General features: G+C 49.0%; 3 protein-coding genes across 3 annotated transcripts; 1 reads left to right on the plus strand and 2 right to left on the minus strand.

Annotated features, from left to right (window-relative positions):
* Nucleotides 1–2,686: 2,686 nt before the first annotated feature.
* FPRO_09700 (uncharacterized protein) lies at nucleotides 2,687–6,556 on the minus strand (the record flags this gene model as incomplete). The annotated part of the gene is made up of 5 exons (XM_031233119.1): nucleotides 2,687–2,907; nucleotides 2,960–3,277; nucleotides 3,336–5,098; nucleotides 5,154–5,876; nucleotides 5,925–6,556. 5 exons carry the CDS (start codon nucleotides 6,554–6,556, stop codon nucleotides 2,687–2,689), a joined length of 3,657 nt encoding a protein of 1,218 aa, XP_031082988.1.
* A 1,855-nt stretch (nucleotides 6,557–8,411) lies between these two features.
* FPRO_09701 (uncharacterized protein) lies at nucleotides 8,412–11,995 on the plus strand (the record flags this gene model as incomplete). Its single annotated transcript, XM_031233120.1, has 5 exons — nucleotides 8,412–9,704; nucleotides 9,757–10,647; nucleotides 10,701–10,773; nucleotides 10,827–11,562; nucleotides 11,623–11,995. The coding sequence occupies 5 exons, from the start codon at nucleotides 8,412–8,414 to the stop codon at nucleotides 11,993–11,995; spliced, it is 3,366 nt and encodes a 1,121-aa protein (XP_031082989.1).
* Nucleotides 11,996–12,824: 829 nt separating this feature from the next.
* Nucleotides 12,825–17,353, minus strand: FPRO_09702 (uncharacterized protein; the record flags this gene model as incomplete). The annotated part of the gene is made up of 4 exons (XM_031233121.1): nucleotides 12,825–16,275; nucleotides 16,324–16,591; nucleotides 16,642–17,017; nucleotides 17,084–17,353. The coding sequence occupies 4 exons, from the start codon at nucleotides 17,351–17,353 to the stop codon at nucleotides 12,825–12,827; spliced, it is 4,365 nt and encodes a 1,454-aa protein (XP_031082990.1).
* Nucleotides 17,354–17,994: the final 641 nt, after the last annotated feature.

The following is a 17,994-nucleotide window of genomic DNA, read 5'->3' on the forward strand; positions in this document are numbered from 1 at the left end:
GGCACCGGGCCTGGGGAAGATGAAGATATCCCTGCAAATGAATGTCAGATGCAACACCGCACTGTCCTCTGCCTACCTTCAGTACTACGTGCGCCGAGACCAGCCCGTACATTGAAGTCCGACGATTGTTTTCTCATATTCGATTGAGCAAGGTAACTAGGTACCTACTTTTGTCAAGTTGGCTTTCGTTGCTCCCATTCCTCTAGAGCAGGGCGCTGCAAGGACGTATCGTTTGTTATGCGGGCAGGTGATTTCACAAGCTTACCGTGACAGTACAATACTGGGATTTTGGGGCTTCTATCACCGTGCTTTTCCATTCGATGACCGAACAACGGCCATCGTCCGTGTTGAGCTCGGTAGCCATCGGCCTGGCTCGGGTGGATGGAGTGAAGGTTCACAGGTTTAAAGGCAGTATCAAACCAGGCAAGATCTGACGCTAATGTCAAGGTGAATAGCATGTGGAGACGGAAATGGTGGCTAACTGCCGTGACGGTCCGGGGAGCTCAGCCGAAAGGGTACCTGAACAGCTAAAATATATACTTCCAAGTGGACAAACTGTCACCAAATTTGTTGGGGGCCGTGGGCGGCAACTTGTATGCCTTTAGAGGAAGCCTTGTACACATGAGATATCAGGGACGTACCTACCTTCCCTCCATCGCGACTTCCCATTTCATACTCCCTCTCAGAATTACCGGACCTATTCAATAGGTACTTACCTACCTAGCTTTGTCAACCACCACCTTGTTTATTGCTCGGTCTTCGACCGAGAACCTACATTCGCTTGCCATCATTCTAAGCCTCTCGATGCATATCAAGCCATTCTTATTGAACCTCGGTTGCAGTGACTGCTACACTCTTGAAACTATTGACTTACTAGTATTGATCAACTGTACCTACATGGGTACCGCAATCAATGACACCGTAGTTCGGTCTTGACCTCCGAGACGGCCTCTCGGTTTTTACTACCAGGCCACCAGCAAGGGAACAGAATTTTAACGACTTGTTACCTTTGACTTTTAGTAAGCTTGAGAACATATAATGTGGTCTCGGTGAAGAAGCGTATCTTGCTATCGAAACCATGGATCCGATCTCCCGACCGAGCAGCCGAGGCAGGTGAAGGGATCCATCCATATCTCGGGAATGTTACCGAACTTCTCCACATACGTTGATCGATTCGGACTTGACTTCCGACAACCAAACTCGTCGATATGGTAGATAGGTACCATCTCGCCCACGGGTTGCTCAATGGTGTGTGTTATGGGACAATTCAAGAGCGCTCTCTACTCACCGTATCACTTGCTTGAGCAAGGTAAACTACATTAAAAAGAAGATCTACCAGGTGTTTTCAAGTAACGTAAGCTTGTTTGCTAGTGCTCTCGATAACCATAGACAAATCGACTGATGAGACACAGCAGCACTCTCTCCAGTTGAATACAAAATCAAATTCGAGTCGCACGTGCTGGTGAATTAGTCTCGGGCATTAAGATTATGTATCTATGCCTGTATATCCAGAAATTCAAGACTACAAGCGGGCTAGTTTGAAAGAGAGCTGGTAGTAAGTCAAACACTCCTTTGATTTGTGGAGGAGATTGGTTTTTTCTCCTAAATAATCCATTACTTGATTAATGAGAAACTATAGATATTTTGGTCTTCATACTATCTGAATTACTATGGCTGGTACAGATAAGCAATGACATGCTTTACCAAACTGGCTTTACCTGCTGAAGCTACAACCCATCAGGACTGTGTGAAGGTCGACTATAACATCCCCCTGCACCAACTATAAGTTAGTCATAAACACAAGAAGGCCTCGTCTTACCAAGGGGCCTCTGAGTTTTGGCTGTTGGTCTACCAAGATAGTGATGAGATCAAAGGTTTGCTCGAAGCTATGAAGCACTATGAGACGCAACCCAAAGGCGAAGTCGAAGCATATACAAACTATGAATTCCTTCTTTCTCAAACCACAAGGACTCTGATGGTCAATGTCCGACTACTCCCCGCAGACCCTCTCTATTCGACAGAACAGCTGCAGAAAATGTATTACTGCATAAACCACAGAATCTAAGCAGTGCTAGGAAGAAGCAGCCTTAACAGCTTCTGTAACCCAAGCTCCTTTGGTTAAATTAGTATTCTAAGCCCACAGTTCATGATGATTACACAAAGAGAAAGTTTGGGGCATGGACCAGGCAAGGCCACCATGAGTTTTAGCTCTCAGGCAGCTCTTGGCTAAAATCAGCTCCATGGCACAAAACATGCTTCATACGTTTAATCAATACGTGGACTCACTTTCTGGATGCAAGCCGCGTGTTCAGCTTGCCCTTCTAGTTTTGTTTTTAACTGACCAGGTTCTCAAGAGAAAATTCGCGATATAGGATGATAAAGGGATTATCTAGTTAAGGGACGATTCAGTGGCTATTCCTAGCCTACAACTATTCCCTCCTGTACTCCGCATATTCGCCCGTCCATGTTTAAGAGAAGAAATCATACCTTTCACCTTGACCCAAAAGCAGAACAAAACGGAAAGCAATGGCTCATACATCCAACTCCATACAACCAATACCATGCACATAACTCTTTGCATAACCCCGTGATCCAACCCGCAAGGCTGTGTCAATGGCCAGCTTGCATCATATTTCGACAAGTATATATCGAAGGAGCCAGCGTGGAGCTGATTGAAACACCAATATTACGAGTTGAGTGTCTTAATCATCATCTTTCGCTTGTTCCTGTCGGCTACCACCAAAGCTCTTGCGTCGAAGATCATGTTCATTGTGTCGACTACTCTGTGGAAGCTGCTGGCTGCTCCTCGCTCCTGCGTGAACCGAATGATGCTGAGTGGCTGTTTCTTACCATGCTCAATCACTGTAACGACCTCTGCGGCAAAGGATACTTCTTTCAGATTCAAAACTAAGGTCTCTGTCAGTTCTGGTGCCGCAATCATGTCAAGCATACCACTTACAGTTCTTAGCTGCAATCCGTGCAAAGACAATGTTCCTTTGTTTGTCCACTTGAATGTCTCGAATGCCGTACTTGCGCCATTCTCGTAGGAGGATGGTAACCTCCTGACGTGCTCGTCTCCTCGAAATCGTCATGCAAATGTGGTCTGTTGCTGGTTTGACTCTGAACAGGCGTGCAAGCCAGTTTTGTTTCACCTCAATGTTGCGCACCGGGCCGGAGCCAGACTCGTGCCATTTGGTCTGAGATACCTTGGCGGAAACATGTGTCTTACCCATGATGTTGATCTCCAGTGAAGGTCGCTCTTCATTCTGCTCAGGTCCTATTTTCAATGTTAGATCACCATGTACAACTCTGTTTACGGAGACGAAATAACTCACTGGCGGTTGACATAACAGAGTCTCTTTGTTTATTGCTCTTCCAAAACGAAAAGTGGAAAGTCTTCTTCTTAGTCGGAGCCTCTGTTGACGTTGAATCGCTTCGCTTCCCATCACTAGAAGTCAAGTACGAAGTGCAATCTTGCCACTCAACGGACTCCCGGCTGGGCTCTGACTCAACTTTTGAAGATCGTTTGAACCAAGACAATTTTTTTTTCTTTGTCGCCGCCTGAGCGTCATGGCAAGGGGGCTCCAGCGAAAGTGTTGTGGCAGTGGTGCCACCATCCACACTGCGTTGCGACGCCGAGTCCAATTCTCGAAGTTGTGTAGCAGGGGCCGAGTTCCGTTGCTCGGGTTCAGGGACCTTCTTCCTTACGTTGAGTGGCTCGGGAATCTTCACGGGGCTCTCATCACCTGGCGAATGAACCACACGAATGCTGTTTTCGACTTGACTTAAGTATTCGATGCCACGGATTCTATCAATCCCTTTCTTTGTTGGTGTATGCGGAGGCGCTGACACGATACGAGCCTTGTCGTTGGCCGCTGCTCCAGCTTCGTTGATGGATGGCAGCGCAGCAGTTCTTTTGTGCTTTTGAGTATAAGTCGGAGCTGAGACAACCCGGCGCTCAGTGTGTCTCGTAAGCAGAACTGGCTGGGCTACCTCGACCTGCTCTGAGCTCAACTCTTCCGAATAAGATTCCCCAGTCATTGGTCTGGAACCAGTGGGTGTTGGGGCCAACGAATGACCATTGTAGCTTGGCGTCGGAGTCGGCAGAGGTGGAAGGGGCCGGTTGTTGAAAGACTTCTTCGAAAGCTCGAGAACATCTGTGGCCGAATCCTCGGGTGCGTCAATGGTGAAGGAAAACGGCGTAGATTCGTACTGGGTGCGGTCTGGTTCAGTCAGCGAGCCAGCGATGGAGTCCTCTTCTATCAATGAGCTTTTGAACGCTTCGTCACAGTCCTTGGCAATATTGCTGCTAAAGTGGCGTAGTTCCTCCTTGAAGATTTCGGAGGCGTATCGGGACCCAAGCGCTATTCGTAACGCTTGTCCCGAGGAGCGTTTTTGAGGGTCATGTCCATCCGCCAATTTTGGAAGCACGCCACTAGGTAGGCTTGGGAGTTCTGGCGTGTGAGATCGAATCATTTCGATTTGATATGTTGAACCTTGCTCCGTAACATAAGGAGGCATTGAACCACTCCTGTTGCGATTGGAGGATGACGTCGATCTCTTCCGGACATGCGTGAAGTCAACTCCACGCCTGTGTCGCAAACTCCGCGCATGAGGTGTACCTTGCCGACTGCTGTGCATCGAAGAGAACGAACCTCGAGACGATTGAAGGCGCCCTGTGGTAGAATTGCGGTTTGAGGTCCCGCGTCCGCGTCGTGCGCCTGAGCCACTTCGAAGCCTTTTGGGCTGCCCAGTATAGGAGCCATTCTCTGCATAAGAGTAACGGTGGACACTGACCAGCGATTGTCCTTTTTGGGAATCACGAGAGTGTGCCGCACGTTCTGTTTGGAATGGTTCCTGGTTTATTGCTAGCTCTGGTTCAGTGGCATTCGAAATCACAGTGAACCGTGATATGGAACGCCCGTGACCGTTGCCGCTCGGCTGCGCAAATTCGCATGTCGATACGCGTTTCTTCCATGTGCCGGGCTTCATATGATGGTAGTCACTTGTAGAGTGGGCAAGCTCAGGCTTAAAGTCTTCCAGTTGTTGCTCGCGGTAGTGGTGTAACAACCAATAGAAAGCCTTTTGATCATTGGGTCTGCAAGTGTCAATAGTTGCAACTCCAACCGCTAGAAGAGGAGTAAAATACTTACTCGTCACATGTAAGCTTGAGCTTTAAATCATTTTCACTAAACATGTGCCACATAGATCGTAATTGTCGAACTAACTGCGGATCAACATCCTTTGTAGGTACTGGGGTATACTGAAAACCTTTGCGTATATCAGGCGGCTGGCTGTTGATGTCACAAAGGTTATCCAGATATGCATACTTCCGAATCAGAGGATGGCGCCATATGTCCTTGAGGGTGATGCGTCTATCGGGGTTGACCTGTAACATTCGCCTGATCAGGTCCTCGGCTTCTGGGCTGAGGAAACTTGGCATCTCGTACTGTCCCTTCTTCGTTCTAGCCATCATCACACGAAGGTCAGGGTCATCGAATGGAAGAGTGGCTGAAAGCATTGCGAACAGGATAACACCCATGCTCCAAATATCTGCTCTGTCGCCCCTATATTGTCTGTTCTTGAGGAGCTCAGGTGCAGCATAGTGAGGACTGCCACAAGCTGTAGCAAGTTGGTGTGTGTCTGTTTGATGGAGAGCAGCCATGCCAAAGTCGGCAATTTTGATCTGCAGATCGGCACTGATCAAGATGTTCTCAGGCTTCAGGTCTCGATGGCAGATGTTGAAGGAATGGCAGTATGAGATGGCGCTGATGATCTGGCGGAAGAAGAAGATAGAAACTTCCTCACTCAGGCGGCCCTTCATGTTGATAAAGGTGAACAAGTCACCTTGGTCGATATATTCAAGTATCAAGTAGCTAAATTGTCAGTATCCTCTTGCAAAGTTCCCTGCGTGGAGCACTTACACCTCTGACCGGTTTTCCCAGATATCGTATAATTTCATTATGTTCGGATGTTCGATGAGCTTCAAGATTGCCACTTCTCGCTCAATAGCCATGGGAACACGCATCTCGCCATCGATCTGTTCTGGGAGATTATTGTCCCACTTGCTAAGAGCAGCCAAACTACTGTCTTGGACAAGATACGCCATCCGTCTGTTGACAATCTTGACGGCAGCCAGCTGATTTGTACCTGTGTGGCGACATAGTCTTACGCGCGCAGATGAGCCTTTGCCAAGGGTCCTGCCTAACTGCCACGGCCCTATATGCGTCTTGTAGTTCTTGCTGCGGCCACTTCCTGAAGAATCGTAAGATGCCGCGGAATGTCGACGTTCATCGTCCATAACACTGGGAGGCTTTAAAGTGGCTTGCTCTTGAGGTGTTGAAACTGGAGGCTGCTGTTGAGTAGAAGGTCGGCCAGAAAAGTATGCAGTCGGGTGCCCATGGCTTGTGCGTGCGGTGTTGTTGACAACCGATGAGTTAGGGCGGTCATACCGCGGCTTGTGGCGCTGACCTTCTTGAGTAGAATAATTTGAGTTGATTCGATTCGATGCTTCGGATAGTGGTGAGCGAACGATTGTCACCATAGTATCGGCCATTGTAAACGCGCTGAGTGTGGTGAATCAGCACATAATATTCCAGCCACAAAGTCGCACGCCTTGCCCAAATGCCGGAGAAATTGAAAGAAAGGCTTGCTCGTGGATGTCACAATAATTATGATGAGCCTGGCCTACGTGACCTGAGTAGGTTGGTATTGGCAAACAAAGCACAAGGTGTTGCGATAGTCGAAGAAGCAGAAGAGGAGTTGTAAAGTAGAGAGGGAGAAACGAAGGCGTTGAGTGAGCGGGAATGAGCGAGGTTAGCTAAGGATCAGAGATCCAGGAGCCATAGGAAAAAGAAAGAAAGAAATGAACGACACAAGAGACAAGAAACAAAGTCAGTTCGGAGCGACGGGAGGGGAATTTCTGAGAATGGAATGCAATGTTTACACCGGCAGATATGTTTGGCAAGGCTGGTGTGGGCGATACCAAGGGAGAAAAGGCTGGAATATAATAGTTGCAACTGGTTGGCATTCGACTGGCATCTGCCACCTGCATACACCTGCCAATATGCCAGTATCGCACCACGCACGGTCAGGTATGATATGGTGGGGAATTCTGGTCAACAACAACTGGCACAAGCTGAAAATTGAGGGTCTTCTCTAGCATCCAGGCATCGCGATGCATTCCAGTTCTTCATGCAGTTCGAGTTCATGGCCAATGATAAGACCTTTCGAATACCACCACAGTCCATCTTACGCAGGGAGAGGTTAAAAAGCACAATGAACAATCCAAGTCAAAATGTCGCATCAGCAGTCAGTTCCATATGAGAAATTCCTCATTCAATAAGATGGCAGGCAGACATCTTTGTTTGAGGAGATCGGGGAGATCGAAAATAATGGTAACTATACCACATCGCAAAGGAATACCGATCATCCAGTGCGGAGAGAGAGAACTTGTACTAGACTAGGTCATCTCAATAGTCCATATAGAAGAATGCCTGTCACTAAGCTCCCGTTCTGTGCTCGAGACTTCTCGAGTCAGAGGTCAATGGCGACACCAGGGTCAAATTCTCACTGACGCTGGTGTTGGTGAGAAGGAAAACAGGTTCTATGCCAACTTGGGTTCCGTTGTGTTGTCTTTGATCCGTAGGGGAAAAGAAGGTAGTATTCCGCCTTCACAAGCATGATCAAGCTGGTGGTACTTTGGAGATGAAGTGATGAAGTCACCCTGGTAGTAACTGGAATCCAAAGGGATGAGGTTGTCTGACCCTCCTTTCAAGGGGTTTCTTGGCAGATGATGACTAAGCTACAGAAGACTTGAGGTGTACTCAGCAATAGGTAAAGGTGATGGATGTATAAGACGCTCTAATAGCCTATCAAAAATAATGTAGGTTGTTTAACGATGGGTCAGCTCATCCTGTGGCTAACGAGACACTCTTTCGAACTCAGTTCACTATTGAAAATGTCCTCCAGTTCTAACCAGCACTTGACAACAAGGTAAATGGCATCTCTTTAGCTTGTATGAAACCAATGCGCGAGCTTTAAAGTAGCATTAATATCCATAACGAAAATAACCAATCGTATAAAGAACGTAATAATCACTCTCCTCAACAGTACTCGCTTTGTAGGCAGGCGGTTGAGTCACAGGGTTTTCTGTAGGTGGCTCAGGTGTTTGCCCCCTTGTAGGCAGACTTTCCACAATCTTACCCCACCACTTTAAATCGGCGTCACATTTACAGACGCGCACTGACGCGATTCAACGCGTGCCATCCACTATACATCGACATCACCTTCTTTGTCGTGCATGCGTTGCCATTCTGAGAACCAATCACCCAAGAAGTCAACGCCATTCTCTTCATTTCTATATTACTTCCTAGCCCAATATAGGTGGCGTGTCTCGCCCGATAGACGAGATGGCCCCGGCACCATCACGTCGCCGCCGCCGATCCGATACAGACAATACCGACGAAGACCACGAAACCCATCACGGACACCGTTCGTATGCCGACGATATTGGCTCTTCTAAGCGCCCTAGACTTGACGAAGATGGTGGTCACGACGTAACCTCCGAGCAACCCCATCACGGGAAAGTGAACGGTGCACCGAACGGAAATGATATGGATGATGGCTTCCAACCAGGTGCCATCGTTAGAGTCAGCGTGCAAAACTTTGTCACATACGAAAAGGCAGAATTTCTGCCTGGGCCTCACCTCAACATGGTGGTTGGCCCAAATGGCACTGGAAAGAGCTCTTTGGTCTGCGCTATCTGTCTGGGCCTAGGCTACAGCCCGAAACACCTTGGTCGTGCTGGCTCAGTCAAGGAGTTTGTTAAACACGGAAAAGATACGGCCACAATTGAAATCGAACTCTACAGGCGACCGAATCATCGCAAGAACTACGTCGTCAAGGTTCAAATTCGTCGAGAACAGAACAATCAGAAATGGTGGCTCAATGGTAAAGAAACCAGCCACAAGGAAGTGCAACGGTTGATACGCAAGTTAAAGATTCAGGTAGATAACCTGTGCCAATTCCTTCCGCAGGACAGGGTTGTCGAGTTCGCTGCCTGCACACCTGTGGACCTTCTGCGGGAAACTCTTCGCGCAGCCGCCCCTGAAGAAATGCTAGTCTGGCAGAAGCAACTTCAAGGATTGGACAAAGATAAGAAAGAATTAGAACAGGCTACACATGTTGACGCAGAAACTCTGAAAAACTTGGAGAACCGACAACAAGGTCTCCAAACGGACGTGGATAGGATCCGAGAACGGGAAGAAATCATAGAGCAGGTGAAAAATCTCAAGTCAGCCTTGGTTTTTGCCAAGTACTCGGAGGCTCGTACAAGACACAAAGATGCCAAGGAGCGGAAGAAACTCGCAGAGAGGTCTCTAAGGCGCCTCGAACACGACGCCGGCCCCTCATTACAGGCCGTGAACGAAAAGCAGCTCTATGCCCAGCAAATTGACGAAGCGACATTGGCAAGAAAAACATCGTTGAAGAACGCAGAAGACGCTGCGAAGAAACTGGCGCGTGATGCAAGCACCGCTTCCGACAAACTCAAAGAGTTCGAGAATAGTCTTGACGCGGGACGCAAAGGATTTGACGCCAAGCGAAAGGAATTAGCCCAGTCTAAGTCAAGAATAACCGCTCTCCAAGCCGATATTAGAAACCAACCAGAAGAGTTTAATCCTTCCGACTTTAATCAAAAAATTGTTAGAAATCTACCCGCGCGATTGTTGATGTTCGCTAACTACTTGTCTGCAGCGAGGAGAAGAACATAACCTAAGAGAATTAGAAGGAGAGATACGCGAAGTGTCTAGCCAACGCGAGGAAGTAAAGAACAAGGGCAAAACGATCAACAATGAGATCCGACAAGTGGAGAGTAATATCAAGTCATTGGAAACCCAGCAAGGTCAACAGCTGAACTTCATGCGGAAGAACTTCCCCGAGCTAGCAACGGCGTGGGCATGGATCCAAGAGCATCAAGGAGACTTTGAAAAGGAGGTTTTTGGCCCACCCATGATCAGTTGTTCCATCAAGGACGAACGATATTCGGATCAGGTGCAGTCCCTTCTTCAAGGAGATGACTTTACATGCTTTACAGCACAAACGAAAAATGATTACAAAAGGCTGTCAGACGAGCTTTACCGTGTTCAAAGCTTGTCTGTCGTTATTCGATCTTGTGCTCAGCCTCTCAATGCCTTCTCAAGACCCGTCAGTATAGATGAGGCAAGCGACCTGGGTCTCGATGGTTTTGCCATCGACTTTCTTGAGGGACCCGAACCCGTTCTAGCAATGCTCTGTGCTGAAAAGAGGCTTCACCAGTCGGGAGTCTCTCTCAGGGATCACAACGATGCTCAATACGATCGTCTGGTCAGAAGCGGCAGAGTTAACTCCTGGGCAGCCGGTAACCAGTCTTTTATCGTCAGGAGACGCAAAGAATATGGACCCCAGGCCATGACCACCCTCACCAAGAACATTCCACCTGGGAGATTCTGGACCTCACAGCCCATCGACGCCCAAGAGAAGCAAGAAATGAACAAGCGATTGGCTGAGTTGAATGGTGAAAGAGACGTTTTGAAACAGCAATACCATGAGTTGCATGAGAAGATTCAAGCCATCGAGGACCGACGGACCAGCACTCATGATAATATTGTAAGTAAAGGCTGCGTATTGATTTTATCCGCTTTGATGCTGATGGGATTCAGACTCGACTCAAGTCAGAAAAGAATGCCCTGCAAAAAGAATACCAAAAATGGCAGTCTCTGCCTGAGAAGATCGGTGAGAATTATTGAATGATGCTATGCCGCAACTTTGCTGATACGTTTGACTAGAATCTGAGGAGCGCTCCAAGAGAGCTCATGAACAATCCATGCAAGATGCACGCAAACGAATGGTCGACATTCGTTACGACTGGGACGAAGCGGTGCTTCGTCGGGCTGAGATTGTTCTTCGCCACAAGGAAGCCATTGAAAACATACGGAGGGCACATCAGGCACTCCTCGAAGCCGAGATCCGCGGCATTGAAGCCTACTCCGATGTCGAAGGTCTTAAAGGACGAAATGCACATATCATGCAGCGTCTTGATGCTGAAAAGGAGATATTGCAACAGGCCACCGATGACGCCAGTCGAGCGCGCGACGAGGGCAACCGTCTCTCCGACGAGGTCCAGCAAGTCCTTGAGCATGAGCCAGAGAAGCGCGAGCTATTTTCACAACTCTGCGAAAACAAGTCTTCCCAAGATATTCAAGACGAAATTGGTGGAGAAGAAGCGAAACTTGATATAATACATGTCGCCAATCCTAATATAATACGGGAGTTCGAAAAACGCGCTGAGGAAATCGATCGTTTAACACGAAAGGTAGCTGGATCCAACGATCAGCTGCAGGGGCTGAGCCAAGAAATCGACGAATTGAAATCCAGATGGGAACCACGACTTGACGAACTAGTTTCAAAGATTAACGACGCCTTTGCATACAACTTTGAGCAAATAAGTTGTGCCGGTGAGGTTCGTGTTCACAAGCCGGAGGACTTTGACGCCTGGGCTTTAGACATCATGGTTCGTTTTCGGTACGTCTTACTCTTCCTTTCCTAACTTATCTTTACCCGGTTCTAACCTGTGACTTGCAGCGAAAATGAAACCCTTCAACAGCTAACAGCACATCGCCAATCCGGTGGCGAGCGAGCTGTCTCCACCATCTTCTTCCTTATGGCTCTTCAATCTCTAGCCCAATCACCGTTCCGTGTTGTGGATGAGATCAACCAAGGCATGGACCCTCGCAACGAGCGTATGGTACACGAACGAATGGTCGAGATCGCATGCCGTGAGCACTCAAGTCAATACTTTCTCATTACCCCGAAACTCTTGACAGGTCTGCGATATGACCCCAAGATGCGCGTGCTTTGTATTGCGAGTGGCGAGCACATGCCTCGTGAGGGGCGTAAACTTGATTTTAGACGATGCTTGAATATTCAGAAGAGTCTTGCGGCCGCTTCTGCTTGAGGCGTGAGCTCAGGCGTTGTTTCTTTCTCATACTTTAACGACAGGAAGCAGTGGGTCAAAACTGGGTTGCATCGTTCTGTGCGGCATGGGTAGGAGACTAGGCGAAAAGGATTGAAAGTCCACGTGGGCATGTGATGGTTTTATAACATTAATAGATACTAGAGGTATTGTGTTCGGGGATTTCCAACTGCCGTGCCCTCGCTCTATTCTTGATCTGTCCCCCCTTTGAAACGACGTGATCGGAAAAGTATGTCCTGACTTGTACTCAATAAGCATGAGTGCAGAGGAGGGAGGGAGGTGAATATTTCAAATTCAAACTAGACAATACTTCATTTATTCATTGACGCTTCTCCCAACAGTACGTTGCCTCGTGCTATAAAGTAGGATCTCCCTATAAAAGGCAGAGACACCATCCATGCCTATCTTCTTTCCCTTGCTACCACAGAACCGATGAATAGAAAAAAGTCTCTTATTTTACATGCGGTATTCTTCAGACATGTAGAAGAACAACTAGAACAAAAGTCCGCCAACCCAACTCGTCGATAAGAAAAGCGGAAAAGAGGAGGAATATATAGATTACCATCCACTCTTCGAAATGCATTAAATTTCAGGGAATCAACCAAGCTGAAATGTGCGAACTGAAACAGGAAGAAATCTCGAATATAAAAACAAAAAAGGGTTGTCTGTTAACTAAGACAACAAACTCCATTTCCACCTTTGCGAAGATCAGGAAGCACAGGCACTGACCATTGGCCCGGATAAATCAAAACGAAGACGGTGGGTATATTCGAGTCATGAAAGCGTATCGGCAGCCAGGAAGTGCTTCGAATCAGGGATGTCGGGGCTTTTCGCCATCACTGTGGTGTTCCTCAGTATCAAGTCTTTTGCGCCAATCCGCAAGGCTCTCGCTAAGGCCAACACCTGCAACGGTATCGTTGTCCTTCTTGACAGCAGAGGTAGTGTCGAAATCAAAGTTGGTGCTCAGTCGATAGTTCTTGTTTGTTGCTTCCCATTGACTCCGAAGGGTCTCAAGTTCGTTGGCAAGACTGTCCAAGGCAGCGCTGTTTCTAGCCTCCAGACCACCATTCCCACTGGTGGTGCCTCCGTAAATACTCTCACCTTCGGAACTTTCTTGCCTCGAATGCCCCAGTCCTAACCCATTGGCACTTGCAGCCATCTCGGAGTTCAAGCTCGGCACTTGACGGCTGCGTCGGCGGTAGTTATCGACAGAGTGCTCGACTTGGTCTAGTAGAAGGGCCACTTTCTGTTCAGCATCGGTAGCGCGTTGCTCCAGTAGCGCATTCTCTGATTGTAATTGTTCGAGATCCTTACGATGGTTGCTCAACTTCTGTGTAGCCTCTTCGCTGTTCTTTAAAGCTGTTTCGCGGTGATGATTGGTCTCCTGGAGTTCTGTTTGAAGGCCGAGGAGTCGCTTCTCCATTTGAGCAGAAGACTCTTGAAGCTCTGTCTCGAGGCTTCGTATGCGCGCCTCAAGCTCGGCTTTCTCATTCTCCCAACCAGGTGAGGTAGAGGTTGTGCTGCTTTGAACACGGTCTTCCAGCTCCTCGATCTCCGTTTTCAGACGGCCGTTCTCTGTCTTATATCGGGATAATTGATCCTTGAGCTGCTTGAGCATCTTCTCAGTGCCTTTGACATAGTGCACAGCCGACTGATAATCACTTTCAAGTTGCGAGAGCTTCTCACGCCAAGCAGCCTCGGATTCCTGAATTTGGATTGCAAAGGCTTGCTTAGTCTCTTCATGAGCAGCTGATGAGGTGGCGAGCTGAGATTCAAGATCTCTGACACGGTTCAGATCAGGCGAGTTCGTTCGTGGGTTGGGAAGATTCCGAGCACGAATAGAAGCCGTCGGGCTTATGCCACGTTCACTGAGGATGTCTTTTAGTGCGTTGTGCTGAACTGTCATCGCGTTTGTTTCAAGTTGTTGAGCGGCCAATTGATTCTTAAGATCGGTGTTGGCTGCCTGCAAGCTTTGGGTATCACGCAGCGCAGATTGAAGCTGCCTTCGAATGGTGACTCCCTCCCGGCTTGACTGTTCTTGGTATTGCTCAAGACCAGCGATACGTTCTTCTGCGCCACGTAGCTTGTGAACAACAGCCTCGAGCTCCTGTTGAGATTTCTTGACCAATTCGTTCGAGGTGGTGAGCTGATTCTGTAAAGCAGCAATACGCTCGGCATCTGCCTTGCTTGATCCGGAAACATCTCGAGCAGAAATTTTGTCAAGGCCAGCAAGAACAGCTCGACGGTTCGTTCTAGCCTCAGTCGCATGTTTCTCTGAAAGCTCTTCTGCATCGCGTAGACGCTGGGTGGTAGCTACTAGTTCCGCAGTACGAGCTTCATGCTCAAACTTGAGCTTGTTGAGTTGTGCTTCAATCTTCTCTCTCTGAGATCGTTCTTCGGCCAGCTTCGATTCCAAAAGGCCTGTCGAGTCTTCCGATGCTAAAATTGCAGCTCGGAGGGAATCAAAGGTTTCACTGTGGTCCTTTGAGCTCCCAATGGCTTCTTCGTACTTCTGTTGCACATCATTCTTCTCGATGCGGAGAAGTTCAACAGCAGCGGCTACTTCAGCGTGCGCAACAGAGTGCTCTCGTGCTTCGTGCTGGGCAAGATGCAGCTCAGCCTTGAGGCGTTCAACCTCTGTCGACGTTTGTTGTTTATAACTTTCTAATTCTGCCATGCGCTTTTGGGCTGCATTCGAGGTGTCGTCTGCCAACTGTCGTGCCTTCTTCTCAGAATCAAGTTCGCTTTTCGCAGAATCGAGTCGCGACTGAAGATCTTTCTGGATGTGTAGTGCAGTTGCAAGTTTTCTGCTCAACTCACTAGACCTTCCTTCAAAATCGTCTCTTGGGCCATCAAGCTGTGGTGTGCTTGCTGAGCTTGCTCCTAGGTGGGCAGCCAGCTTAGCTTTAGAATAAACAGCTTCTTGAATGGCGGCATCGCGCTGCTTTTCGGCCTCGGCAATTTGCTTCGCTGCAATTACGGCTTGCTTGTCTACCGCGGTCTGAACATTTGCTAATTCAGATCGCATTGCCAGTAGAGCCTCGATAAGCGGTCGGTCTTCGTCGTCAAAAGTTTCGGTAGCCTTGCTGTCGAGCAGAGGGCTGTATGAAGTATTGGGCACGTAGCCGGCCTTGCGCGCGAGCTCTAACTCCGAAGCATACCATGCGTTCCTGTTTCGGGCCGAGTCCAGTTCCTTTAGAAGAACAACTGTTTGCGAGTTTCTACCAGAAGACCGCCTGGAAAGGGGGTTGCTTGGCTGTCTCACGGGGACTGGCGGCGATGCTGGGCGGGGTGTCATTGCCGGCTTGAGAGCAACATCTGGAGGGACATCACCTGCTCCTTGAGGACGGGTTTGTTGAGCTGACTTCGCCTTTGATGGGTCTCCATTCACTTGATCCTGCCTTGAGCCAGCGCGCGCATTTTGCTGGACTGGCGTTCGTCGACCGTTCGAGATAGGGCTTTCTGTTTCATTGATCACCTCTCGTGTGATAGGCGACCCAGAGTGCATTGCCCTTGGAGAACCTGAGGCTCCACTGCGTTCGGCGGACTGTCCTCTAACTCGTGCAACTGCGGACACGTCAACCGTAGGCCTAGCAGGCATTGGCCCCTGAGGGGGAGGACCAGACGGAGGCATGGCTGAAGCTCTAGGAAGTTTTGTACCAGCGGTTGCAGACTGGGGGTTGTCTGCGTCACCGTTATTGGGCGGCGATCGTTGCCCATTAGCTGGAGCAGAAGCACCTCCTACAATCAACTTCCTTGAATCCGTTGGCCCGTTCGAGCCATCTCGTGCAGGATGTGGCCGACTGCCTTCGCTCGCACTTGGCCTGCGTGAACCGTGAGCTCGTTGCTGAGCCGGCTGCTGCGCATCGTTTGGATATCGGATCTTTGAGGTATCCAAAACATAGAGAAGGCCCAAATCGCTGACAGATGTAGTTGCTGAACTTGGCTCCCCGCCCAGGACCACAATCGATTTGCCAACAGTTGTCATACTATGTCCAGAACGGGGAGATGGGGAAGGGCCCATGTTCTGAAATGTGTACCACCGTCTTGATGATATCCTAAAAGCTGCGAGGTCGCCAAGATCTGTCCCTTCTTCTGTTCGTCCTCCAAAGACGTACATCACATCGTCTACAAGAGCAGCAGCGTGCCCCTCGCGTGGCGCTGGGATATAACCAATGCAGTCAAATTGAGACCACTTGTTAAGAGCTGGATCGTAACACCAAACATCATTGAACCATTGGAAGCCATTCGTACCGCCAAAACTATAAGTGTGTCAGTTTCGTTCGATACAGCTCGGCATTGATACTCACAGATACATCTTGTCGTTAAATGTGATCATAGTGTGATTAGTACGAGCCGCAGGCATCTTGGGGCTTGTCTCGCCCTGGACCAAGATTTCCCAGCGATTATTTGGCATCTGAAGCTGATTGAGATCGAATGCCGAAAGATCGTTCATAAACAAGCCCTCAACTTGGCCGCCGAAGACGTAGATTTTAGAGCCCAAAATGTTGAGTGAGTGGCCATAGCGACCTGAGGGTCGCGGCCCAGCTGGCAGAGCGCGGGACCATTGTCTTGTTGCTGGATTAAGGTTAGAGAATAGAAACCTGGGGGAGGATGGGCAAGCTTACAGGTGTTTAAAAGATAGAGTGTCTCGTCAAGAACGTCAGCCTCGTCGATCTTAGTGTCGCCTCCGTATACGATGAACGCATTGCCGACAAGCAGGCTCGAGTGTCCAACCCTTGGGCCAGGTCCTTCAGCCGTGGTTGCTAGCGGGTAGCATGCCATGTTACCTCCAGCCTCGATCATCCAGAGATCGCCTTTGACTGTTGACCCGTTAATCAGGCCACCCATGAGGTATACGTCTCCTTCTTTAGACGACACGGAGTTCACTGCAGCGCCATATCGAGGGAATGGGGAGGGGTGCGTCGAAGTATATGTCAATCGGCGTTGTGACCAAGGGTATAGAGACGCATTGGGACCGTTCATGGGGGTGCCATTTCGTACCTATTGAGAGCTCAGTGGTTAGGATATCCTGACAGAATTGGATGCAAGAAAGGGTAGAAAACTCACTGATGCATCGCTGTTTTGTTGGATTGGTTGGTCAGCACTCCCACCACGGCGTCCATGCCCATGGCCATGGCCATGATCGGGACTACCGTTACTGCCTTCGTTATCGATTGAGTTCAAGCTCCCAGTTGGAGTTGCGCGATGTTGTAGAGAGTTCTTCTCAGCAGTACGGGCGCTGACACTTTGTATCGACCCTTGAGAACCAGATCCTGCGTCGCGACTTGCAGGCTGCGACCTCTCCGGATGCTTTTTTGATTTGAATAGGAAGGCCATGGTTTATCGCAAGCAGCCGCCAAGCGGCTAGAAATCGATTTGAAAGCAGTATGGAATAATTCGCAAGAGCAATGCGATAGAAGGTCGCGAAGATAGTGCGTTGTCGTGATGCAGTCGTCGCGTGGGTCAGGGATCGTTAGGAGACGAAGCAAATATCCCGACAAGTGAGTTCCAGCCACAAGGATAGTAGCAAGAATCAGTATTCGAATTCCGAAATGGCTGGGCCAGCATTGGTAGGCTTGTCGATAGAACTGCGGATTGTTCTTTGGGAATTCCAGGGACGTGGTCAGCCTCCCGAATTCCGGTCTTCGAGAGAGGGGGCTGGCTGGCTTCGAGGCAAGCCGATGCGTTGGTGCACGTCGTAGAGGAGTAAATGCTTTCTAGATCGATCTTCGACAGCGCGGGTGACGGTCGTTTGAAGCAGATTCGGAAATTCAGACGCTAACGAAGGGAAACGGTGACGATGCGCAAATAAAGAGCCCCTGTTAGGTTGGCGTAGGAAAAGATGTGAGATGAAAAGAAAGTGGTGATGGTCAGGTACGAAATGAGTAAGGTAGCCAACAAAAGCGTGCGACAGCTGTAGCGGAACGGAAACTGGCAGACTGGCAGCGCAAAAGACGGATGGGGCTTGTCTTAGTTGG

Source organism: Fusarium proliferatum (genome assembly GCF_900067095.1).
Source record: "Fusarium proliferatum ET1 genome assembly, contig: FPRO_scaffold006, whole genome shotgun sequence".
Lineage (NCBI taxonomy): Eukaryota > Fungi > Ascomycota > Sordariomycetes > Hypocreales > Nectriaceae > Fusarium > Fusarium proliferatum.